Raw genomic sequence first — 27855 nt, forward strand, 5'->3', positions numbered from 1 at the left:
ACTGGTTTCTTATTTCCACCTCTGAATCATGAAATTACTCCAGAGATCAGCTATAGCAATAGGAGAAACAGGTTAGGTTTTTACCAATAGTGAGGGGGCTCTTGAGATTTTTACCAGCTGCTGTTGGTCCCAGTGTTAGTAGTGTAGAAACAAGATTTGCAAGACAGGTAAGACTGCTGCTTCTGTTGGAAAAACTTTCTGGCTCTACCCAACAGCCTGTGCTGGGGGATAGAGGCTTGAAACACAAACTTCTTATGTGCTGAAAAAAATTCTTTACTTATAGGTCCAATTGAAAATGTCCAAAATGTTTCTGTATGGCACAAAAGTTGTATACTTTTTATGCTCAAATTTTTTTAAGGAATAGCAACACAGAAATAAAAATGTCTAGCTAAATGCACTCTTCTAGATTTTTAAAGAGAACTCAAAAACAATCACAATAAATGGTAAGAATAAAAATTATTTTTAATGAGCTGTTTCATTGAAACTTATGTAGTACCACCTATCTTTTTTTTTTTTTTGGTTGGTCGTGGGACTTGAACTCTGGGCTTGGGCGCTATCCCTCAGCTCTTCAGCTCAAGGAAAGCACTCTACCATTTGAGCCACAGCGCCACTTCCAGTTTTCTAGTGGTTTATTGGAGATAAGAGTCTCACAGACTTTTCTGCCCGGGCTGGCTTTGAACCGCGATCCTCAGATCTCAGCCTCCTGAGTAGCTAGGATTACAGGTGTGAGCCACCGGCACCCGGCCCACCTATCTTTAGCATATTCAAATACCAAATATTTGACTGTTGGTGTTCACTCATATATATGTGTGTATAAATATATATACAATGTTTATATATACATGTATATATATAGGTATATATATATACAATGTATATATTTAAGTCAATTTACCATTCTAATGGCTGTAGTAGAAGGGAAAAAAATATCTGGTCCTATTCCAAATTCCTTATATTATTGTGAAGAAGGTAAGGTAAAATAATTTTTTCATTCAGTCTTCTAAATACATTCTCCTTAAATTTAGAAAGCACCTTAATCCAGAACTTGGTCAGACAACAGGCCCAGACTTCTGACATTGGGAATAATAGGATTGCACAATTTGTTTACATTTACCAAATGATCAAGTAATTTGGAAGTAATAAATTATTCTATAAGGTACAAGAAGGACAATATCTAACATCACCCTCTGTTTTGATGTTTCCATGTAAAATCTAATCCAGCTACAGTGAAAACATAGATAAGAAGTTGGTAAGGAAAAAGCTAACATATTCAATAACTAATCATAAAAATTGTAAAACAGTTAACTAACCTGACAGAAAATAGCATTAAATTGTATCACTTTCCTTTAGAACTTATTGAAACCGGCCATTTTCTCTTCTGTTTGCAGAATGGTAAGTACATAAGGTGTTAATCCTTGCGGGCTGGGCTTTAAAATTATTTAACATGCAGGCCATTATTTAGCATACAGCTGGTTTGCAGTTTTTTTCCCCCAACTAAAGCACTGGCTCACGGCCCACTTCTTTTTTTTTTTTTCTTCTGGCACTTACCTGGAGCTGTAAAGGGCTGAGTCCAGAAGCAGCAGCAGCTGCCATTGTTGATGGAATGAACTGTACGGGGTAGTTATCACCTGTCAGAAAGAACAATGCATACAGGTTTAGACAATGCACAGGGAATCTCAGCAGACAAGTACAAACATGGCCTTTGGATTGCCTGAGCTTTACAACATTGCTCTAAGCCCAAACATCTGCAGAAACAAAAGGCTTGGTTGGGCACAGACTTGCAGTACTGCCTTGGAACTTTTCGTTAACAGATAGCTGGTAGGCAAACTGGCAACACATGAATGTGATACAAAAAAAAAATAAGTGTGCAATTCAAGCATGTTCACTCCATTACAAATCTTGTAATACATCATTTTTAAGAGTAAAAAAATATCTTAAGCCAGGCTGACACTCAGTACACTGTGAAAACACTGAGGCTTTTCTACTTGAACAATAGAAAGTTTTGGCTTGGTAAATAAGGCAAAGTACGAGAGTCCAACAAAAGACTATCAGCTATTGACTTTCCATAGCTCTAAACTTTATATTATAAAAAAGAGAAAACATTTTAAAAACACAACTTCTCTTATTATTATTGACAGGGAAGAGAGGGAAAGTATATTATTTATTAACGTTCTGTGAAATGTGTGGTATCCCTTAGTGGGAATGAAAAACAGTTTTGGGGGGAATTCTAGGATTTGATTAGTAGAACCTAGTAGAGAATTGTGCCTACTAAGCACCAATCAATGATGATGATCATCATGATGATCATCAATGATGATGATTTGATTACATATTTTTCATGGGGTATCTATATCAAAAGCCTGGTATAGATTGGGTGTGGTTTAGTAGGGGCCCATGCCACATGTTGATGTTTATCTAACTCCAGTCCACTCCTCAACAGGGGACTAAAGTACCTTCCATGAGCTAAGCACTCTGTGGCCAGCAATCTGAAGAACTGAGAGGAAGTAACTAAAGAAAAAAATAATACTTGTGGGGGAAAAAAAATCACACAATATTAGTGAGTTATTGTACTATCACTTTGGCTTCAGCTACTTATTTAAAGTCAGTGTTATGTAGTATCTCTAGGCTATATTTTAATAGGCTGTTCCTCCACACATTTTTGACATTTATAATAATCATGCTGTTTTACATGAACTTTTCCGCACAGAAATCTGAATGTAATAATAAAGAGACATTGTATAAAGAGTCACTGTAACAGCAGTAGTCAACTGGACAGCAGTAAGCCCCTCCCCCCCCCCCACATGCTCCCTTTTTTCCCCCAGCACAGATACTAGTACCTGGACCCTTCCCAGTGTCCCTGGTTCCTTGGAACTCATCCTGTTTGCCACATGAAGTGCCACTCAGCTGGTCCAATGTAACTGTGAAGTCGTGTTCACTTTTAACAAATTGTTAGCTTCTAATCGACACACTCTCCTTGCATCATATCCATAATACCTCATCAGACCATTGAGCACAGTGTGTGCTTGTACACAGTCCAGTAACAATTGGCTTCTGATTGCATATGGAGTGCTGCTACAATGCATTCACTAACACTATATTGTGCTGATCTCCTATGGAGTAATGTTCAAAATATCTGATCTTGTTTTTCCCCTTCCATGAGGTTGATTTTAGTTTTCAGTATTATATGAGCTTTTTAAATAGATAACTAGGCCAAATTATTTTTATAGTAAATGACTGTCACTGTTTTATGCTTAAATAATTCTACTGATCTTCATCTGTGAACTAAATTATCTGAAGAAAGAATATCTTATATAAGTCAAGCAGTACTTCTTTGGTTGATGTCTTATCAGGTTAAAAAAACTGTAAACGATGCTGAATTAATGATGTTTCAAAAAATAGGGGGAAAATCACCATTGCAACCATCAACATGGACTGCCTCCTGGAACATTTTAAAGCTGTTCTTTCTTTAAATATCATGCATTATTCATATCAACTCAAAACCACAACCCCCACCCCGTAAGTTTAATACCAGTTGCTTTATTTGTACTAAAACATTTTTCATGTCAAACATATTTAAAAAAATCAAACTCTAAAAGAATTCCCTGGGGCACTCCTTTTTTCATAGCTGTCATGCTTCTGTGCTATGAAATAGTTGATTTTTTTTTAAATATAGTTTTTGGCTTGCCAGTTAATTTATTACTATCTCTACCACACCCTGTAGTACTCTCCAGCTCACCTGCTGGCTACATACAGTTTTCTTTCCACTGTCAACAAGCATATTTTTTAAAAAACCAAAACATTCTAACCTTACTGTGGGGTTGAATCTGTTTATTTGAATGTATCTTTAGAAAGCTATTTCTTCAAAATATATCACCATATCAATTCTGAAAATAAAAAAAAAATGAATCTATCAGAGCAACAAGGTATACCACAAAGAGTGGTATAATTGGAAGAGAGAGAGGGAGGTTAAAAATGGGAGAAAAAAAACTTAAGAGGGAGAAAGATTCGAAAGTAATGTATAGTTTTTGATAATAAAGGGGCAAGTTTTCTCTATCCTCTCTGATTTTGTTCTGTATAACAATTGATCAGGAAGAGTTCTCACTAGCTGGCTTGGCAAGCAATTAGTCAACATGTTACAGCAATTTTTTTTTCAAATTTCAAATGCTTGCGTGAGGAACCATTCTTTTTAAAATGAATAAAGGAAGAGAAAGCCTGTTGGAACAGGTTGGCTTTAGGCACAACTGTAATTTAGCCCTTGCTACCTGTAGTGTAAGAAGACAATCCCCAGAAACCAATTTGGGACATGATAATGTACTTTCTGCAAGTCTATCTTGCCAACCTCCATGTATTCTAATTTGTTTTTATCTGAAGATTACAGAACAAATATAAAACAATTTTTTTAATCTATGGAAAAGTTGCTTAACATTAGTTTCACTTATCAGAATAAGATATGTTCCTCTGTCATCACAACAAAAGTTCTAAATGAGAGAATGTAAATTGTTAAATTTTAGAGAGAAATGAATCCAGAACTTAATAGGAAATGAAACTTCAACCAAGACTCATGCTGTCTTCTGCAAGAATACTCCTAATTGGCATAGTTTAGACATAAATTCCACTTTTTTAAAAGAATAAAAAAAATTGGCTGGGTAAAAGTCTTTCTAATTAACTTGCATTCTTCAAAAGAACAAGTATGACTGGGAGAGTCATAGATCCTGAGATACTAACTTTGGATGCTAATATATTGTAGGAGTCATTTAGAGTCTTTGGGAGGAGGAGAAGAAAAGGAAACACACACATACACACACACACACACACACACACACACACACACACACACACACACACACACACACACAAAGTAGGAGTCAGGACTCCAAATTCTGTAGTGACTGTCCAAAAATGTGAATGTAATAAGTCTGGATTTATCTTTACACTGTAGCAAAAGTTAGGACTTTGGACTAAAAAAATCAAAATGAAATCTTCAATTTGTTCTGAGAACAAAAATTTTGAAAGGATAATAGTATAGATTACTGAGATCATCATACTCTTATTTTTCCTGGTTTTTTCTTCTCTAATCATCTAAGAATATCAATGATGAAAATATTTTTGACCCCCAATTTTTTTCTAAGATCATCTGAACTCAAAGCTCAGGTAGGTCTTGGCTAGGTACAGTAGCTCAAGCCCTTAATGCCAGGTACTTGAGAGCCTGAGATCAAAAGAATAGGGTTCAAAAGCCAAACCTAGGGAAAAAAGAAGTTTGAGAGACTCAACCAATGGCTGAGCATTATGGCTTGCACCTGCTAGCCCAGCTAGAGATGAAACAACAATATCTGGGTAGAATGGCATGTATCTGTCATCCCCGGCAACATAGAGAAGCACAAGTGGGAGGATCATGGTCCAAGTGGCCTGGACATAAAACTCAAGATAGTTCCTCAAATGAAGACAGCACAAAGGCTGGGCATCGGTGGCTCATGCTTGTAGTCCTAGCTACTCAGGAGGCTGAGATCTGAGGATCACAGTTCAAAGCCAGCCCGGGCAGGAAATTCAATAAGACTCTTATCTCCAAAAAACCACTCAGAACACTGGAAGTGGTGCAATGACTCAAGTGGGAGAGCGCTTGCCTTGAGCTGAAGAGCTGAGAGACAGCGCCCAGGCCCAGAGTACAAGCCCCACGACTGACCAAAACAAAAAAAAGCACAAAAAGAGCTAAAAGTATGGCTCAACTAGTAGAGCACCTACTTGGCAGTGCAAGTCTGTGAGTTCAATCTTCAGTACTGAAATCTCAAGAAAACCTTCAAGCCTTAAATTACAAGCTCATAAATTACATAGCCTCCATATTCAAGCGAAAACACCGTTAAAATAATTCTTAAGTTCATAAAGTTAAGTGAATTTACACTGGTAAACACAAAACTTCCTTTATAATCTCAGCATTCTCATTGAAAACTGAACATGCTAATGAAAGAGTTACAAAATTCTTTGGTTCCAAGTAGATATAAATATTCATAGAGTGGTTACATATCTCTGCTTTGAACCCATAGACCATATCTTCAAGTTGAAAGTACCAAATCACAGAATTTAGGTCTTAACTGCACCTCCACTATTTTCTAGATGTGAATTCCTAATAAGCTAATTTAATATTTAAGTTTTTAATTTATACATATACAGGTAGATATAATTCTGTTATGAATCATATGTCATAATACATTGATTTAATAGTTTAGTGTCTTCTTTTAACTTAATAATAGAGATAAGACCACTTACTTCAATCTAGATCTTAGAGTTATGAAAGTTGTTCATATACATATGGCATGTATCTTGGCAGAAAAATAGTAAACAATAAAAGAAGCAACAGGGACAATCATAATGATTGTACACCAACCAATTAAATAACTTAGAAGAAAGAGAAAAATTTCTTGAAACACACAAATTAACCAACTGACTCAAGTTGAAATAGGAAATCTCAACAACTTGTAGCAAGTAAAGAGATTGAATGAGTAATAAAAATCTTTCTAACAAAGAAAAGCCCTGATCCACATTGCTTCACTATGAATTCCACAAGATGCTTAAAGAAGAAATAATATCAATCTTTCTCAAACTTTTCCAAAATAAATAAATAAATATGTTCTCTGAGGCCAAGAATACCTTGATTCCAGAGAAATACATCATAGCAAAAGAAAATTAAAGACTAACACCTCTTGTAAATATGTGTAAAATCCTCAGCGAAACATTACCAAATTAAATCCAATAGCATATTAGAAGTATCATTCACCATAACAAAGTAGCAATTATCCTAGGAATACCAAGGAGGTTCAACATAATCAAATCAATACAATACATTTAATTAACAGAACAAAAAACACAGGATCACTTCAAATGATGCAAAAAAAAGTCATTTTCAAAATCCAATATGAATAGGAGAAAAAAATTTCAGCATCACCAAGTGTTAAAAACTCAGCTAATTTGGTTGGTGTAAGCGTAAAACTTTTCTCCCTAAAGAACGAGATAGTGGTTATTACTTTTTCTTCTTCTATTCAGTGTTGTACTGGAAATTCTAGTCAGTGTTAATAGACAAGAAAAAGATATGAAATGAATTTAAACTGGAAAATGGGTAAAATTATTTCTGTTTAAAGAGAAAATAGGCTGATTCATAGAAAAATATCCCTAAAAGTCTATGAGAAAGATAGTAGAGAGAAAAAAAATTAGTAAACTTACAGGGTATTAGAAAAGTTGCATTTTTATATACAGGCTATAAAACAACCCCAAAGAAAACTAATAAAGAAATTCTATTTATAATAGTATCTAAAATAATTAAATACCTGGGTTAAAATCTAACCCCAGGATATGAACAATTTATGCCTTGATAACAACATTGCTGAAATAAAGTTGGCAGAATCTAAGCATTCACCACCTGATGAATGGATAAAGGACATGTGGGAGACACATGTACACAATGGAACACTAGCCATAAGACAGACAGGAAAGTCTATCATTTGTAACAACATACATGGAGCTAGCAATCATTATGTGAAGCAAAAGGAAGAGATGTACTTCATGATCTCACTCATCTTTGCAATCTGAATAAAAATGTTGTTCTTACAGAAGTTGTAGGTAGACTCGTGGTTAACAGAGACTGAGGAAAGGATGAAGAAAATGGGATGGGGAAAGTTCAAGCTATAGATACTAAGTCACAGGTGGAAAAAAAAAGATCTGGTGGTCTATTGCTCAGTAGGGTGACTACAGCTATTATTATGTAGAATTATGTATTTCAAAAAAAGTTAGAAGAAAGGATTTTGAAAGTTTTAATTTAAAAAAATGTCAGAAGAAAAGATTTTGCACTTTTTCACCTAAACATTTTAGATATGAGAGCATTCTGGATGTTCAAATTAGAGATGCTCAAAGTGTATTAGCTTTGATTCATTTATATTTGAATATCAATCAGCCCTTAAATTAGCCAATCCGTTAACACCTCTATTCCTTGAATCATTTAAGTTTTGTCACAGACATCATCTTCTTGCAAGGAAGAGAGTCCTCTACGAAATGCAAAAGAGCATACATGGTAGCAAGCAATTAAAATGGACATAAAACTGTTTGTTTCTGTGTTTTTTAGTAAACTTCTTTAGAATTTTAGTGAAATGATTTATATTTTATTGCTCAAAACATACTAAAATGTTTTTGCTCATTTTATGTCACATATACAAAGAAATCACTATACTTAGATCTGTTACATTCAGACTTGGTAGTTAATATAGTCAGGTTAATGTGGTAAAAAGAACTTGACACAAAAATTATTAATGAGTGGAACAAGGTCACTACTTCTGAGCTGAGGTCACTTACAAAGAATGCACAAATGAAATTAAGGTTGACTTCTATTTACTTGACTATCTTCTTACACTGGATTCCTTTGGCAACCTATCTTTAAACATTTAAAGCCCTGTTTACAAGGAGGCTCTGAAAGAAGCTTCAAACCATTATGTCCCTAATTGAATTCCCCAGGAGTCCAGCAAACTCACAGGAATAAAGAAAAACCATAACATTTGCTAAATCATATTTCATTGCAAGGTTATGTGACCTGTTTTTGAGGTTCAAAGATGAATGAAAAATATTACTAAATACTTCATTATTCAGACTTTATTTTTTTAAATCTACCTATTAGTTGTAAACTAATTAAATCAGCTCAAAATGTTTTTTCTAAGGGAAATCTGACAGAAAAAAAATAGCAATAACATATTTTATATTGGATGTGACCAGCTTCCCAGTGGACAAAGGCTTGTGGGAGTTAGAAAAAAAATCTTTAACTAGAGACAATTATTCATTGTAAAGTTCTGAGAGAAAGCTAACCAACATTTTCTAGGAAATTTTATCTGTGAATTCGGAGCAATCTCAAGAAGAATGAAACTAAAAGTGTTAGCAACCAGTTCGTTTATTCCGATTCTTGCTCTTCTCAATTCTAATTTACTTTAAGAGAAGCTTCCATGATTTTTAAAAAAATCTGCAGTCCCCCTTGCATGTTCCTATGTTTGTTGTGACTGCTAAGCAGAAACATGTGGATCTGAACATTGCCAAAAGAATGTAAAATCTCTGGCTTTCTCTACTTACCTGGTTTGTATGTTATTCCAGGGGGGAAGAGGAATCCCTGTTGGGCGGCAGCAGCTGCTGCCAGGGTCCGCTGGTCATGTGGAAAAATTGGGATCATGAGCGGAGGCATGTGACCCTGAACCTGCTAAACAGAAGAGAGCCTATGGTCAGACAGAGAGCAAATGTGTGCCAAGAAGCATTTGTTTTTTTCACCCCTAGTGATGCCTAGGTACCTTGCTAGCCACCCACCTCTAAGCTCATTCCAGATTTGCAAGCTGAAAAAACTCAAAGTCCACCAGATCTCTTTTTTCAGAGGTTATTAACCTACCAAGGATATAACTTTACTTAAATTGGCCTTGTCTCTACTTCCAGTGGACAGTAGTTTGTGGCTTTGTTTTTTTCTTGATTTATTTTCCTTTTATTTTCTTTCTTTTAAGCACAGAGCTATAGGAAATAAGTTTGCTTCTTTTCTACAATATTGAGAGGTTTGCCCTTTCACCCATTTTGCATTCTATGCTTTATTTTTAAAATAGCATTCAGTACCCTTGGACAGAAAATAATATCTAATTGTTATGTATTCCAAAGGCTGTATCTTCCCCTTTTAGATATCTTATTCCAAAGCCTCGCTGCATTATATTAAACATATAGCTCTTCAGATTTAAGGCTACCACATCGTGGTTCCCAATTAAACTAATATTCTTTGCCATACACACCTCGATGTAACATATAAATTGCTTGTCTGGCTAAGCAGTTTTACAGTTTTATGTACTACCATGTAGCAAGGTAATTATGGAGTTGTATTCAGAGAGCATTTCATAATAAATCCTACTATATCAAATTTCATTTGACCTCAATAAATGTATCAAAGAGCACAAAAATGCAAAATAGAAAATCTTCACTCTATATCAGTATTTGTATTCCATATAAAGAAAATAAGAGCTATGACAGAATTATGCTTGTGGAAATTACATTTTAATTCCTTAGCTCCCTTCCTTACTATGTGCAAGCTTGCCTTGATTCTAGGATAGCATGACACAAAGCTTTGTCCTGGCTTAGAGGGCACAATTTTATAGTGTAAACTACAGGACTTTTCTCATGTAAAATACAAAACAAAGATGCATCAGAAGAGGTGATTCTCATTCACACAGGATCTTTGGGCTTGTTACAGGTATTAAAAGGGCTGCATACTAATCTATTTAAGATATAAACATTTACCAGTAACTGTATCAACCCCAATCCCTTCCCCTGTCTAAATTCCTAAATCTCCTCTTTAGGCAAAATTCCATATCCTAGCTGATGACCCTGTACAAATAGCACCAACTTGCCCTGTCCTGTCCCTGTTCTCTCCCCAGTGGGGGACACTATGCAGAAATGCTTCTGAGAGGTTTCATTTACCAACCGTTTTTCTCTAGGGAAAACCCTAAGATGTGGGTTAATAAAGGGCAAGCAAAAAATAAACACTTTAAAGTATTTTTCTGAATTCATTTCTCAGGAAAAATCAACTTATAATAAAAAGGTCTTTGTGCAATTACTACCTTGCCAGTGGGGCGTGAAAGAAACTAGCTTTGAGCAGCTATTTCTTCCATTTTAGCTGAGGTAAGCCTAAGTTTTGTGCCTTAGAGTACAGACTTATTCTGCTTAAATTGGAGCTGATCCCCCAGTGCCCAGGTCTTGCCTTTAACCTTGGAGAAAAGCAATGGGTTTGCTGATCAACTCCAGCTTGTTGTGAGCAGATACAAACCTAAAATGTCAAAGATGAGAGCACTGTTCTAAGCCATAAAACAAAATACCATTCTTTGTGGTTGACCAGGGTTCAGTGTGAGAGCGCAGTGCAGGAAATGCTTTTATGTTCCTCTAGAAGTCTAGTCCCAGTATGTACCTAGAACACATTAGGGCTGCCTAATGCCTTAGCAAGGGGCACAAAAAGTCTGGGCATCATATTTATTTATTCTTTCCATCTTTCATCCAACTATTATTTGCTAAAGTGTTAAACTCTGCTAGGGCTATTTAGAAGTAGCCAGAGAAACTGGGATATTAAGCCTGAGAGAGAAGATATAAGGTGATCTTCACCTGGTTATTGTGAGAAACAAATGCACAAGACAAGTAAAGCTTATGATATAGTGACTGACATAATAGTAATGTAATGTCACAGTAAAGATTAGTTCCTTACTTTTTTGTGTGTAGTTTGCATATTCAGTATTTGAAAATGATCAAATTACTGATAAGCACACCCAGTAAGTCTTAGCCTATTTCAAGCCAAGAGAGAAAACATGAACCAACTAAACAATCCAGTTTGGCAAGCGGAGGCTGGTCATGTTCCTAGCAGACAACCATGCCTCCCAGAGCATTATCTCATCCCAAGTTTCTAGAAAACCATGAAAAAAGAAGAGAGCTTACAAAGATCATTTGAAGAAGTAACTCAGGGTCTTTAGTGTTACATATTAGACAGCATTTACGAAAACAAATTTAGTTTTACAGTGGTCACTAAAGCTCTTCAGCTGGCAAGAAAACAAAAGAGGTAAATGGCAACTAGGAACCAGACCTTAATTCTTGCATCTGGCTGGCTGTCCAAAATTGTCTCCTTTGTAAGTGTCCATTTTTATGTATATAACTAAGAAAATTGCTATGATTGGGTTTTCCTTGGTTTTGTTGTGGTGCTAGGGTTTGAAAGCAGGAGATCATGTTTGCTAAGCTGTAGTTCTCCACCATGAGCCTTGCCTCCAACCTTATTTTTGCTGATTACCTTAGGATAGGGTCATGTCTCTAACCTAGACATGTGCTTCATATCCATGATCTGCCTACTTAGGCTTCCCATCATTGCTAGGATAACAGGAGCCTGCCACTTAGTCCAGCCTCTGATGATGGAGATGGAATCATGTGGACTTTTCTATACAGGCTAGCCTAGAACTGAGATCCTCCAGTTCTCAGCCTTCCATGTAGTTTGGGATGACTGGTGTGCATCATTATGCCTAGCGATGGGTTTTCAAGGAGTCTTGTGAATTTTTCCATTTGACTGGCTGTAAATGAAGACCCTCCCGATGTAGTTCTATCCTCTCAAGTAGTTAGGAGCTTTAGTCATTTGTAATGACAAAAAATTACAAGTGTTCCATATTAACATGTACTGTAAGAATTGGGAAGTTCCTTTCTCTCTGTAATATTCTGTAAGGCAAGCTATGTCAACAACTTTGATTATTATTATCCAGAGACGTTTTTTTTCTTTTGGCAGTACTGAGTATTGAACTCAGAGCTTTGGGCATGATGAGCAAGAGCTCTATCACTTGAGCCACACCCTCAGTCCTTTTGTTTGTATGTGGTTTTGTCCTGGCTGCCAACATGTCCTGAGCCAACATGTTAAGCTCCAGATAGTTTCAATAAATTGAAAGACGCAATTAAAAAGGGGGAGGATAGAAGACATTGTGAAAGCAAGAAAGTATAGAATCATAAAGTTGAGAGATGATCTGACTTGTTTTCAAAACAACTATGAGAACTGTTTTTTGTTTTTTTCCCCCCAGTCCTGGGGCTCGAACTCAGGGCCTGGGCACTATCCTTGAGCTTCTTTTGCCCAAGACTAACATTCTATCACTTGAGCCACAGAGCCATTTCCAGCTTTCTTTGTTTATATGGTACTGAAGACTCAAACCCAGGGCTTCATGCATGCAAGCACTCTGCCACTAAGCCACATTCCCAGCCCAAGAACTGTTTTAAAAAAGCAAAATTTCAAGCTCCATACCATACCTACTCAATGAAAAACTCTTGAGATGGGGTCTAACAACTCAAATTTTAGGTAGAAATTTAATCTAAAGCAGTAATCTTAAAACTTTAGTGTAACTAGGACAAACTAGAGGGCTTCTTAAGTGCCCCCATTTTCATACACTTGAATCCTCCAACAGAGCTGGAATGTGGACATTTTTAACAAGTTCCTAAATGAAGTTGATCCTGCTGGTCCAGCAACCACATTTTGAGAATTGTTAAGTCCAAACCTCATAATTTCCCAATAGAAAAGAGATGGATAGAAGAGATAGAATGTATACATAAGGCTAAAGCTGCACTATGACAGACTTGGAACTACAGTCCAGAACTATCACTCACCATACCCAATGCTTTTCTACTACATCACTGGGACTTCAGCAAGAGAAAAGGGAAATCGGTGATAGGAAAGGAAGAAATCAATTTAGCAGAGAAAACCTGGAAGTTTGCAGTTGAAAGCAATTTTGCATATCAGAGGTATATTTTTGGATGCAGTTCCAGAATTTGGATACTATAAATGCTTTCCAATGTTCTTTTTTTTAAATTTAATTTAATTTTATTTGTGAACATACTGTACAGAGGAGTTACAATTACATGGGCAGGATAATGCGTACATTTCTTACCAAGCTCAATGTTTATTGTCAGTAATTCCAATTATTTATTATAGTATATTCATTATCATTGGTCATTTAGTTCAAATTATATCTTATTTTAAATAGAATTATGGTGTAAAATTTCAGAATACCCTTTATTAAAATCTAGCTAGAAGATCCATCCAGCAAATTCTTAAAATCTAGGCTGAGCACAGGTGATGAAAAGCTCCCTTTTAGTTTTCCTTATGGAAGCAGTAGAAATGAGGCTGATAACAACAGTAATAATAATAATAACCACTATAGTTAATATTTTTTTAGTGTTTCCTATACATTTAGTACTGGAAAAGTAATTGCATGCTGTATCTCACTTAATCTTGAAAATCCCATGAGGTACTTACTTAATCAACGGGAAAGACAAAGTTATGAGTTAGTTAAATAACTGTCCATTAAAAAGTGCTAGGTTTCAGTTCCCATTCCAGATCAGGATCAAAGTGTTTTGTGTTATTTTAAGTCAATGTCCATGTGCATACTTTTTATGGGGGGAGGCAGGAATGCTGGTCCTGGGGGTTGAACTCAGGGCCTAGGTACAGTCCCTGAGATTTTTGGCTGGAGGCTAGCACTGTACCACTTTGAGTTTCAGCTCTACTTTCAGCTTTTAGGTAGTTAATTGGATATAAAAGCCTCATGGACTTTCCTGCCTGGGCTGGCTTCAAACTTCAGTCCTCAAATCTCAGCCTCCTAAGTAGCTAGGATTACAAGTGTGAGCTAAACAGATCAAAGTGAGTTAAGGAAAGTCATTCTTTGTGATAGCAATTACTGACATGCTTTTATCAATAAAATTGTAGATTTACATGTATTTGTAGCAATGCAGTGAGGTCACCTGAACCTTTCACCCATCTTAACCGTGATAATACCTTGCAAAATATTACAATATTTTGCAATATAGCAACCCAAATATTGATCTTATTCAGATTCTCCCATGTGCTAAACCTACTGTATCTTAAAAAATAATCAAGGAACAACCAAACTCCCATTTTCTGCAGAAAGCTAACCAATATATTTCAATGACCTCTGAGTATAAAGCCTGATAGTAACTACTCCTTTTTCATGGTTCATTTATTGTATGTGCTAGAAGTTTATTAGTCCAATGTGAGACAGAAATGAATAGCAAGAGGTAGCATCCAAATACATTCCTCTTATGGAAATTATTTTTCAGAAAAGATCATTGTAATGCCTACCAATCGTCAGAGCAGATATAAACTTTTGAAAATACAAAAGCTACACCCTGTTCTGTGGATGGTCCTACCTTTCCTATCCCTACTTCCCATCATCATAGTTCCCATTTGTTGATATACTAGGAAAACAGCAACTCTCAGAAAGATTTTACTAAAGATTTTACTAAAGAATTAAAAAAATGGAATTCTTCTCACTCCATCAAAGAGTAACCAGTCTCCACATGTCTTTCTCAAGAAGTTATCAAAATTTCAAATAGCATCCATCTATTTTTTCTTGAAATTGGAACTTTCCCTAAGCACATTCTTTAATTGTCCTATAAAAAAAGATAACCTGATTTTATTAGTACAAAGAAAAATGATGTGGCCAAAATATATCTCAGCATGGAAGTTGTATTATTTTTATTGCTTTGTAAGTAAACACTAATTGGCTGTGTACTGAATGACTAATGAGAAACCAGGAACATCACTGTGGGCAAAGCTTAATGCATCGTGAAAGGAATCCTATCTCCAAGGCACAACTGTCCATTTATTCTAGATTTCCACAATCCTTGACCAAAGAGTTTCACTTTTGGAGAGGTGAGGAATACGTTCATGATCTGATAGCTACATGCCTAGAAATTTAATTGAGGGTGCTCCTTGCATCTTTTAGAGCATCAAGACAGCAGCAGATGGGTGGGAAACACTTCAGTTCTGTCTCTTCCAATTCATAAAACAGCATTGTTGCATCAACACTTATCGCCTTTGTTTTCTCTGTGCTAAGTTGTTGATGATGCCATTTTTTGCCATCTGCCCCAGAGCTTCATTAAAGATACATGAATGGGCTAACTAGCCTGATATCTTGTGAGGAACAGGTGCTATTGTTTGTCCCTGAAGACTTGCACTAAAGATGTGACTCAGAATACTTGAGAAAGAGCATCTGCAGCAGTCAGTCAGAGAGCAACTTGGCAGAGACCTGGCTACATGCTAATATGCAAACAGAGTGGCACTCAGGGGGGCTCATTTTCTCTTTCATGAAGATTATTTAACTTCTTTTAGTGATAGGCAGTATTTGTACAGAAAATCGTGTGCATATTAATGTCCTTTAACTGAGTGAAAGACAACAATCAAGTGAGAAATGTAATGCTTTATTTCTAGAAAATCATTTCTTGTGTGGCTTAAGTGGAGAAATCTTCCATATACTAGATGAAATGCATCAGATATGTGTACACCATGACAGGAAATAAAGAGAGACAAAAGAAAGATGGAGGGAGGGAGAAAGAGATTGTAATTGGATGTTGGGATATGTAGTGCAGACAGAAACAGGGGAAGGGGGTGCATTTCTTTAATAGCCTTTCTTTTTGCTTTATGTACATTTCATTAACTCAATTAAATAACGTATAAGAAGAAGAAATCAAGTTAACAACCACAGGAAAGAGAAAGGAAAGGAAATTTGAGTAAACTTTATAATTTGACAGGTTCCTTATTAATGTGACATCATTTTGATGGAAGCAGCCTCTCTCCCCCATAAAGACAAATGGAAGAGGTGACATCAGTCAGGATGCACTGTACTCACAAACTGTTACGTTGAGTTGGAACCTCTTTATACAACTACTTAAAGACAATCAACATAATACCTTAATTAATTTAATTAACTAGGTGGTCACATGTAAAATAAACTTGTAGGCTGCACCTTAGAAACCATTTTCCAAAGAAATATTCTTTAAGACATGAATATCTATATTTTTACTAAAAAAAGTGTTATATAGTATTATCATTATAAAAGCTGAGGCAATTGGAATACAAGCAATAAAGGACCCAAAAGCCTTGTATGAAAATCTTTCAAGGTCAGGGAAGTGTCTTCTTCTACCAAAAAATGCATGCCTAACCACAGTACATGGACCTCAGTTAATTTTGGAAAGTTAGAGAGGAAAAGGTCTCTAGACAACACAAATCAATTTCTTAACAGAAATTCTTAGTTTCAATCTTTTTATTGTTAAATCTGTCTAAAGGGTATGACTGCTCCTTTCTTCTTTACAAATCATAATCTAGTAGTCAGGAAACTGACTCTTGCTTGACCATAACCTGAAGGATACAGAAGAATCTTAAATTATATACTGAATTCTTGGTTACTCGCTAGTTATTTTAACTCACAAATTATTTCTTGCTAAGTAAATTGAGCATCCTGAATGGCTGGTACCTGCCCCATTGCCTGTGTCTTAAAGACAAGAACATAGAAGTCATTTTGGAAGAAGTGATCAGTGGTTGAGAGCTAAATATTAAGGATCTAAGAACTGCTCTTATTACAGGCTCCCACAGGGTATTTTGTGTGTGCTGTGGCAGTAGCAGAGTTTAGACTTAGGGTCTGAACACTCTGCATTAGCTTTCTATGCTTAAGAGTTAGCATGCTACCACTTGAGCCAGTGGCTCTACTTCAAGCTTCTTTTCTTTCACTTCCAGTTTTCTGGTGGTTATTTGAAGATAAATGTATTGTGAACTTGCCCATCTGGGCTAGCTTCAAACTATGATCCTCAGATCTTAGCATCAAGATTATAAGTGTCAGCCACCAGTGTCCAGCTTCCATAGGATAATTTTATTAATACAACTGCAGAAGACACAGAACTGTAATGTTCTTGTTCCAAAAGAAAACTTAAGAATGTTTTTAAAATACATCTTGATATAACTTTGGTTTATAGTTGTAACAATTAGCATATCTCTAGCTGCTATTACCTAACAAAGAATAGCAAATACTACTTCGTGCAAATCTAGTTAACACCAAGCAGAAGATTATCAAACTGAAATTCTGTTTGGTGATTTTTTTTTTGGCGGGGGGGGGGGGGGGGGGCGGTCTGGTCATGGGCCTGAACTCTGGGCCTGGGCGCTGTCCCTCAGCTCTTCAGCTCAAGGCTAGTGCTCTACCACTTGAGCCACAGCGCCAGTTCTGGCTTTTTTCTTTTTGCTTATGTGGTACTGAGGAATTGAACCCAGGGCCTTATGCATGCAAGGCAAACGCTCTACCACTGAGCCACCTACCCAGCCCTCAAACTGAAATTCTATGGAGCAAATTTAGGACACATATTTCCTAGAAATATTCCCAGACATTTCTCACAACTACCCGATGCATATACAGTATATAACTAATATAACTACACCTGGGAAACATTCTTTACTTATTTCTGTTTCTATGTCTCTACTCCTTGCTTTCCCTCTCCATTCTCTTGTATTCTCAACCCTCTCCTCTGTCTCCTCCTCCCTTCTTTCTTTTCTCAGAGACACTAGTATGTTACCATTATTAACTACTTGTTTTTAATATATGAATATCTTCAGCAATTTTGTGTACTATTACAGCATTCTTTAAGATTCACACTAAATGGCCAAGATGACCCCTGAAGAAGTAAAACAAACTTAAATTCTATAGTTTAAATATTCTTTTGAAAATTCATATGCTAGTAGTTCAAAGTCATTTGCTTTAGTGAGAAATGAAGAGCTATTACATCATAATAAAAAGTTACTGTAAAGAGGAAAATAGTTCTTCACTAGGCTATTAAATATGTTTAACAATATCTGAAATATTTACAGGAGAAAGGGAAAAGGATGTATCTTTTCTCCCTCTTAGTTTTTTTTTTTTAAATAATACTGAGGTTTGAACTCAGGGCCTTGCTCTTATCAGGCAGGTGCGTAACAGGCAGGCAGCCTCCATCCCTTTTTGCTTTAATTTTTTGAATAAAGTCTAACATTTATACCTAGACCACCATCGTCTTGCTTACACTTCCCGTATCACTAGGATGACAAATACATAACCCTGCATCCAGCTTTTCATTAGCTGAGATTGGGTCACATGAATTTTTGGCTTGGAGTTTTCACAAAGCATTAACTCCTTTTATTCTGCTTCCTTAGTAGACAGGGTAACTGGAATAAGCCTTCTTTTGAAACACCTTGCCACTGGCTTCATTCTGTCCCTACTCCCATTACCAGGAATAAAGCATGGAAAGCAAATAAAGCTATTTTCTGGGTGAGTTATTAAGATAGTTTTTCAAAATCTACTTCACAGTCTAGCACTTTCTAGCTCTCTCACAGGAAAGAAATTCTCTTTGCAAGTAAGAGCATGATGAGGGGTAATACTCATGTTTTAAAAATCTTCTTTAGGTATATTTCCATAGAGAGATGCTAGAACATTACTTTTTGTATGCTCCATGTGATGTTATACACTTGCTCAATTAGCATGTTAGTAAAATCGCCAGACATCTCCTTGATCCACCAGGATCATCCGCAGTCAAGCATCATTACTTTGGCCTTCCTATTTTATCTTCCATTCATGTGTATATGTTCAGTTTGAACACTGGATTTTCAAAGAAAACAACACAGATTACACCAACATAATCTTATTTCCTGCCATCTTTTACTTATTTGTCCCTTATTCCATGATATGGAGATCTTGACACATATGTATTGACCTCTTAGACCTCTGAGAAACATGTTCCATGCAGGACACCAATGCCAATCTTAACTCTGTAAAAGCCATTTATTGTGCACTTATTGTTATATGTTTGTTACTTGCTAGGAACTAGAAAATAAATATATCTCTAGCTTTACTTCATCAGGTAGTACTGCTAGGTTGTTTTCACTGACAAACTAGTATATATCACCCAGTTTGGCAGCTTACTTTGGAATATGGTCAACAGAAAAAGATTTGCTTGAAAATGAAAAATCATAGCCAAAAAAGTCATTAGGTATTTTTCCACAATATTTCTGTGGTCCATATCCCACAAAAAAATTGAGAGTATTTATGAGGACATAAATCAGGTTACTTTATAAAAAGGATGAAAAATGTTAATTAAATGTGTTTAAATTTTCTTACTATGTTTTAAGAAACTCTCACCAGGAGGGAAATAGAATATCCTGGCCATAAAGAAATTAATAAAACATGTTATGCAAAAGTAAAATTTATGATTCATTTGGAATTAGATATCTACCACCTTTTCAATCCATACAAATGCATAATCTTGTCAATTAAATATTATTGTTAAGGTCTAGTAGTATGTTAAAATCACTTTAAAGTGCAACTAAGGAAAATTCATGTGTGTTTATTACTCCTTAAGGATCTATTAGTGGGTATTTTATTCAGATTCGTGCTGTAAAATCTGCATAAACTCAGCATATTGTTATCCCCATGTGTGCATTTGTTTGGTTAAAGCAGAACAGCAAATCTCAATTTTTGCAACTTCTGGAAAAGTCAAGAGAACTAAAACAGTCTTAATTTTAATCAGATACAAACAGTTATCACTACAGAAGTGAAGAGTTGACTATTATGCAAATAGTCACAGTTAGTGGTCACCAGGCCATCTCAGAAGACTGAGCTAGTCAATTATTTTGGATATTTCCAAAGACTAGTGAAGATGAATGTTTCTATTCGACCTTGTCTTATTTCCAGAGAGGTATGTAACATATTAAAGACTAATGATTGTTGTTCTTAAATGGAAACCTCATTAAATACACAATGATCAAAGTGTTTTGCCAGGATGAAAATTAATTTTTTTCAAATTTTGTATAAATGCCATATAAACATGTAACATTTGTGAAGTATGTGGCATTCCATTCTTTGTAACAACCAAATCCAGATATAAACCTTTCATAAACTTTTGACCTGTAATGAAGGCAATCTGGTTTTTACCCCTGAAGTATTTTATACAAGCTTATTCTGTTAGCAATGACCAGAGTTCAATTATTAAATTTCTCATCCATAAATGCAGGTTTACATTTTAAAGTTAAGGTCTTGTTAAAATTATGTGCAAGCAACTTAAAGGCAAGGACTTTGTTTTTCCCCCAAGGCTCAGTAGAAATCTTTGTATAGAGTAGGTCTCCACAAACATTTATTATATAAATTCATTCAAAACTTTTATTCTATCTTTTTAAAAACTAAGCTACAACAATTCTAATTATTGTTAAGTCTGTTGAATCCAGTCACATTCCTGTCATCATTTACCAGCCTCAAATTGAGGGAATCTGAAGATAAATTTGTTCCAAACATATGCCATCATAGTGATGGCTTTTCTTTTGGCTATGCCATAGTCTAACTTTGAAATTCCCTAGTTGTTAAGAACATATAAAATTGATTTTCTTCATTTATTTCAAAATGTTTTAATGACTTAACCACTCCTGTTTCATCTGTTGCAATTCTTCCATATTTAGAATAACTCCAAGAGATTTCTCTAAGCTTCTTTACTAATTTCCTCATCATCAATTATAATCCTGTCAAGCAATGATAAACCGTTCTCACCAGAAGATGAAGGGATACAATTTTCTAAAATAATAATACAACTTATTGAAAAACGGTAAAGAATAAGCTATCATGGAGACCAGAGGCTTTTCAAGTTGAGAAGGCTTGTGTAAAGAACATGAATAAATGTCTTAAATATTGACTGCTGGGAATCCACCCTAACATGAGAGAAAGGGCTTGCCTGTGTGACTGGGGAGAAAGGACAGAGAAGTGATCTTAACTTTTTTTTAAAAAAGGATATTGAGAAAGAGGGTCAACAATGATTATATAGCCCTAAGTAAAATAGCCTTCAGGGTTTTCAGTCTTTAACATATGCTACTATTTTCAGCCAAATGTTAACGGTATGCACTCCTGTCATGTTGGAGCATAATCTTTCTGCTTTTGCTTTAAATAGTTTGAGTCTGTTCACACAGTTTTCTCACTTGCCATACAGAATGCTCTACCCGTTTATTATCTTCCCAAACCTAGCTAACTTGTCAAGGTTCCGCACCAATTCACCTCCACTGTAAGTTTCTCTAACGTGAATTTCCTTTCCTCTGTCAAAATTTGCATTACATATACTATGTTGTATAGGTCTCTTATGTAGATATATTAACTCATTCATTATACAAATATTTAATAATTGATACTACTCTAGATTCTTTAGTAGCAACAGATATTATTATTGACTATACATACAGAAACAGATAACCCACAAAGGAATATATATAGGTATGTGGATGGACATATGTCTATATGTATGAATATATTTGTGTGCATACACATGTATGTATATATACATGTGTAAGAAAATAAATAAATATAATAAAGGCTAGCTGATAACAAGTGATATGAAGAAAAATACTGTAAGATAATAAGAAAGATTAAGAGAAGTAGAGGGCAGACAGAAAGTATGCCAGGAGTAGAAAGAACTAATTTGGATAGGGATATTCAAAAAAGGCTTCTTTGGGAAGTTCATGAAGTGCAGAATTAAAGAACTGATCAAATGTTACCTGAGATTTGCTGATAGAGAAACAATTCAAAAGAAAAAAGAAAAGGAAAAACAATTAGGTAGGAGACATGTGCATGCCTAAGACCGCAATGCCTTGGGTGCCAGGGCTAGTAAGGACAGACAGGAGGAGCAGAGAGAATGATTTGGGAAAAGACTGAAAGTCAGGGATAGCTCAGTTCTTTTTGGGCAAGATGAAGCACCACCAACATTTGGATCTTTTCCCAAGTGTGATGGCAAGTCACTACAGGGTTTTAAGAGAAAGTACTAGTATTGAGACTTAGAGAAAACCTGACCCTAGTACAGTAAGGAGAGGAAAGACTTGCTTCGAAACCACTTCAATTGTCTGACAATGTGGACATTTTCTCAAGCGGAAAACATCTCGCAGAATTGTAATAATGCTCCTGGGGCAGTACCTTCAAATATGCCAAGCAAAGTGTAAGTATGTGATTGATTGATCAATGACTGACTAAAATACGATTTTCCCATTGCTTCAGTAGACGGCAGAAGCACATTTCTTTCAAACACATACACTCCTTGATGTCTATAGAGAAGAATATGGTTGGAAATGACTATAGAACTGTCACACTTTTCTCCAAACATCTTTTTTTTTGGCAGTCATTGGGCTTGAACTCTGGGCCTGGGTTCTATCCCTCAGCTCTTCAGGTCAACCCTAGTGCTCTATCACATGAGTCACAGTGCCACTTGCAGTTTTCTGAGTGGTTTATTGGAGATAAGTTTCACTGCAATCCTCAGATCTTAGCCTCCTTAGTAGCTAGGATTACAGGTGTGAGCCACTGGCACTCAGCTCAAACATAACTGACAAAGTTAACATGCAGATTCTTAAGACAATCTTTCTAAACAATATATAATGGTATTTTAAATAATCCAAGCTATCTACAATGCTTCTGTGGTTAAAGTTAATAGTAAAGATCATTAAAATGGAAAAATGTAGTACAAACCAGCCAAATACTAGTTAAATTAAGTTTCTCTTAGCTTTCCTTTTTTAGTAATTAACACTAATTTCATATTTGCCAAATGAAATTAGAATTTATCAAGATACTCTGTTATTAAACAGGACAATAGCACTATTTAATACTGATTAGCAATAACTTAATTCAACTAATAATTGAATAATCTGATCAGCTTAAAATAAGTAGAAATTCAATAACAAAGAGAAATGAGAAAAGAGAAGAAGTAATCAGAAATCACAGTGGAAATGAATTTATTGATTGAAGCTTCTATGTATATTTGTTTTTTCATTTTTTCTTAATAGTGTTTTATTTTAAATTTTATATCTTTTCTTTTTGTCGGTCATGGAGCCTGAACTCTGGGCCTGGGTGCTGTCCTACAGCTCTTCAGCTCAAGGCTAGCACTCTACCACTTGAGCCACAGCGCCATTTCTGGCTTTTTCTGCTTATGTGGTGCTGAGGAATCGAACCCAGGGTCTCATACATGCACTCTACCACTGAGCTCATACATGCAAGGCACTCTACCACTGAGCCACCTTCCCAGCCCCTAACATTTTTATTTCTGACATAGACTTCACCATGTTTTCTTAAAGGAGTCACAAGTGATCATTCACTGTTTAAAAAAGCTAAGAAATTCAAAGTTTCCTTTGTTTTATTTTATATTATATTTTAATTTTTAATATTTTAAATTAATCGAGGTGGTATTCAGTGCAACATTATGTAAACAAAACATAAAGATAGGCTATTTTCTCCAAATTAAGTCTGATTTTGAGACAGGTCACTTTAGCCTTACAGTTTTATGGGTAGGAACATGAAACAAAGAGAGAAGGCACTTGTGCTTTCCTATTCTCACTCCTCCCAATACATATACAAAAGGAAAATATATATAAGAAAATATATTGATTTGACTGAAGTTATTTAATTCTTATTTCAATTATCATCTGCACACCAGTACTCCAATAACTATAGTGATGACTGTATATTTATGAAAACGGATACAGGAGGAAAATGTGGACATGTGTACTTGGATGTTAAAGGAGTAATGTTTAACATTAGGTCTCTTCCAGAATATTTAGAACTCACAGTACTCATAACAAAACATCAAACCAATGATGTAATTTTTGAAGTAATTTTTGACATAATTTAAATTCCTAAATGTGTAATTCACAACTTTTGACATTTTCCACAGCCCTATTATCAACCACAAAGGTTCATGATGATTGAAAGTGAGGACTAAAAATATCTACATCAAAAATCCCAAAAATGAATAACACAAAGCCCAGTTTTAATTATATTTAACTGTATTTGACAATTTTAAAAAGTCCTTGGTAGCTCCTTTAATACTGTACTATGTCTGTAGTTTCCATGGTAGAATAGGGGGTTGAATCTACATAAAATGATCAGCTAATAACAATAGATCTTTGTCCAGCTGTGACTACTTCCATTCCCTACAACCAGTCCTTATCAGGCTCAGGAAATGCCTGTTTTAACTGACAGGTAGGAGATTAAATCTACAGCTGCTGAAACACAATCTCAGCTCTGTTAGATAGGCTTTCATTGAAAAGCACTACAAACACATAATTTGTTTATGTTGTACCAGCAATCTCTGACAAAGCAGACTGTCTAGCTGAGACAAATGTGGTTAAACCCATTTATTGTATTATTTCTGCTACACAGAACAAGCTCTTAAAACACAGAAACTAAACAAGGCACAAAGCTCTAGCTGTCTAAAGAAATCAAGAATAGATGACTTCTTGTTACACTAGCCCCTTTTACACAGAAAGCATACTCTCCCCTGGAAAACATCTATTCCAATTTCTCTTTTAAATAGGTAGTTCAATTATGTTTATGCTACAGTTTTAAAAGTTTCTTTTGTTCCTACCAGCATTAAACGGGCACAAAAGCACCTAACCACTGAATTTCTCTAGATTTTAAGAACATGATGAATATTTACAGTAAATGTTATATCACCCCCTCAAAATACCCATAATGCTAAAATTTTGATGAAAATTCATCCTCTTTCAATATTTATTGAAAATTCTGACAGCTATTTGAGTTCCTTATTTTATTTGACAAAAATGACTTTATAAATCACGCAGAACATGAGTGATAGTTTCTTTTAAAGTAGGAATTTCTTTAAAATAGGGAGTTGTGAAGTGACATTTAATTTTATAAAATGTTTGTTAAAAGGAAAACCTTTTTAACAATAAAAATATGAAGGCTGCTCATAAAGTTAAATTTCTGTTCTTATATATAAATTCCAACTCACAGATTTAGATATTCAGCTTTAATTAGAATTCTCAACATAATACATATACATAAAACTTAGTAGTAACTAAAAATCTAAAGTCTTAACCTACATATATTAAATTCCAAGATTTATCATCAATGATATACATACATTATATATAATAAGAAATTAAAAACGTGAAGACAGATGATGTAATTAAAATTTGTCAAAGAATTTTGGTAAAAATAATATTTAAAACAAAGAGTATATTTGAAACACAGCTTAAAAGACTAGAGTTATCTACTCTCCAACATGTCACTATTCCCTAAAATTTTATTTCTCCTTAATCATTACTATAAACCTGGAAAGTGGGAAAATAATCTTCCAAGATAGAAGTTAGTCTTAAAATACAGAATGTATGCAATAAACTAGCTGAATCCATGGGGTCTCCCTCAAACAGCATGGATAATGAGGGGAATCCATAATAGACATAAACAAACACAGAAAGATGTCTAGACCCCACATCATTATGTATGATATATGCCCAAGATATATAGGCATACATTTGAATGTTCAAGTTCAAACTTGGCTTCTATTAGTCTGATTCAATCACAGCATGGGGTTTCTTTAATAAACAAACCTTAGTGTTAGAAAATATTGGGAACTCAAATCATGTATTATGCCCCAGCTAGTTAAAAATGTGGTGCTCTAATGCCTTAGATCCCTTGAAGATTTCTTACAACAGACTGCAAATAATAAAGAACAGCCATATCCCGGAAAACCATACAGAACTCCTAGAATTTTATATTACAAGTTATCAGAAAGCACAATGCTAACATTGAAAATTATGCACAAAACTGAGTGACCATTTCCCATTGAAAATTAGAAATTCAATGCAGGCCTAGTTTATACTCTCCATGATTCTTAAGGCTGCTAAAAACATGCATGTAAAAATATAGGCATAATTATCTCCTGCCAATAATTTATTTGCCATGTTTAACATACATATGTATAATACAAAAAAATAGCTCACTGAAGAATCATGGAGTTTAAAAATTAGAATGGTTTCAGAAAACATTATCTCACTATCTTCATTTTAAACATGAATGTAGGCCAGAGAGAAGTTCACTGCAAGGTTGCTGAGCCCGAGAATGACAAGACCAAAGCTGCAAAAAAGTTCTTTATCCTCCACAGTTACTAATCTTATAAAAATCATACAATCAGATTTTCAACCATGAAAAAGATTTAGAAAGTATGTAATCCAGTAATTCTCACATGGACAAGGAGCTTTTTCAGAAATACACCTCTTTACCTTTCTTGTCCAGATCTACTGTTCAAGCCTAACCACCTGCCTTCCAGGGGCACATGGGGATAATGAGACTGGTATGTTATGACATATATTAAAATTACATATGTTGTCCTTTTAAATTTATATTTAAATAAGAATTGTAATAGATTTTATTAGTATACATATGGGTGTATATGTGTATATACGTATATCTTATATATAAATTGTATAAAGGTATTTCATTGTGATATATCCACACACGCATTATTCTTTTTTCAAATGGATGAAACTATAAATTCTGAGAACAGAACAATTATTTTCCCTTATATTTCTCAATATATATATTTAGTTATATATTTAGCACTATATAACTTGATTTATAACTGATTAACACCAAGTGTAAATACACTAGATATGCTGCAACAACATATAAAATAATACATAACCAAGTGGGATTTCACTGAAGAATTCAAGGTTGGTTTTACATTTGAAAAAATATCTACCAATATTATTCTCCATAAAATGAGAAGAAAGAGAAAAAATAAACATAGAAGAAACATCCAAATAAATATAAAACACATTCATGATATTGAAAATATCTTCAGCAGAGAATGGGTGTGTAATAATGGTTAGAGTTTTAGGAGCCTTTGAAAATTCTACTACAGCATCTTGCTCAAATAGAAAACACAAATAAAACATAGAGAACAAGAAATCAATGAAATGACAAAATAAATGCCACAGGGGCACAAGCACACACACACACACACACACACACACACACACACACACACACACACACACATTACCACCACCACCACCAACAACAACAACAAAAACAAGAACAATTTTCAACAAACTTGAATGGAAGGGAAAAATCTGACAATAGTAAAAAGCACCTTGTTTTCTATCTAAGAATACCTACTCTCACCACTTCTGTTCAATATTTTACTGAATTTCCTAGACAGTGCAATAAACAAAATAAAAGAAAACATATACACAAGATGCAAATACAGAATTATTTTGGCTTCATCTTAAATCTTAAGGAATTAAAAAACTTAATAATTGCCAGGTGCCAGAAGATTATGCCTGTAATCCTAGCTACTCAGGAGGCTGATTTCTTAGGATCTCTGTTCAAAGCCATCCCGGGGAAGGAAAGTCCATGAGATTCTTGTCTCCAAATAACCACCAGAAAACCAGAAGTGGCACTGTGGCTCAAGTATTAAGAATGCTAGCCTTGAGCAGATGACCTCAGGGACAGCCCAGGTCTAGAGTTCAAGACCTTCAACTGACAAAAAAAAAACTTCAAAATTTTAAGAAATTAAAAAACTGAAAAATCAAGCCGGTGGCTTACACCTGTAATCCTAGCTACTCAGGAGGCTGAGATCTGAGGATCATGGTTCAAAGCCAGCCTGGGCAGGGAAGTCCATGAGACTCTTATCTCCAATAAACCACAAGAAAACTGGAAGTGGCGCTGT

At 35.1% G+C, this 27855-nt stretch overlaps 1 protein-coding gene across 1 annotated transcript in view; it reads right to left on the reverse strand.

The window, feature by feature from the left end:
* Positions 1-27855, reverse strand: part of LOC138825062 (transcription factor SOX-6-like) — a 237682-nt gene that overhangs the window by 114632 nt on the left and 95195 nt on the right. Inside the window, exons 5-6 of the mRNA XM_070019448.1 lie at positions 9097-9220; positions 1549-1628 (exon numbers count right to left, since the gene is read on the reverse strand). Coding sequence (XP_069875549.1) covers positions 1549-1628; positions 9097-9220 — 204 coding nt within the window. The remainder of the gene's footprint in view (positions 1-1548; positions 1629-9096; positions 9221-27855) is intronic.

This window comes from Dipodomys merriami, unplaced genomic scaffold (assembly GCF_024711535.1).
Source record: "Dipodomys merriami isolate MVZ:Mamm:240054 unplaced genomic scaffold, mDipMer1.0.p SCAF_133, whole genome shotgun sequence".
NCBI classification, from domain to species: domain Eukaryota; kingdom Metazoa; phylum Chordata; class Mammalia; order Rodentia; family Heteromyidae; genus Dipodomys; species Dipodomys merriami.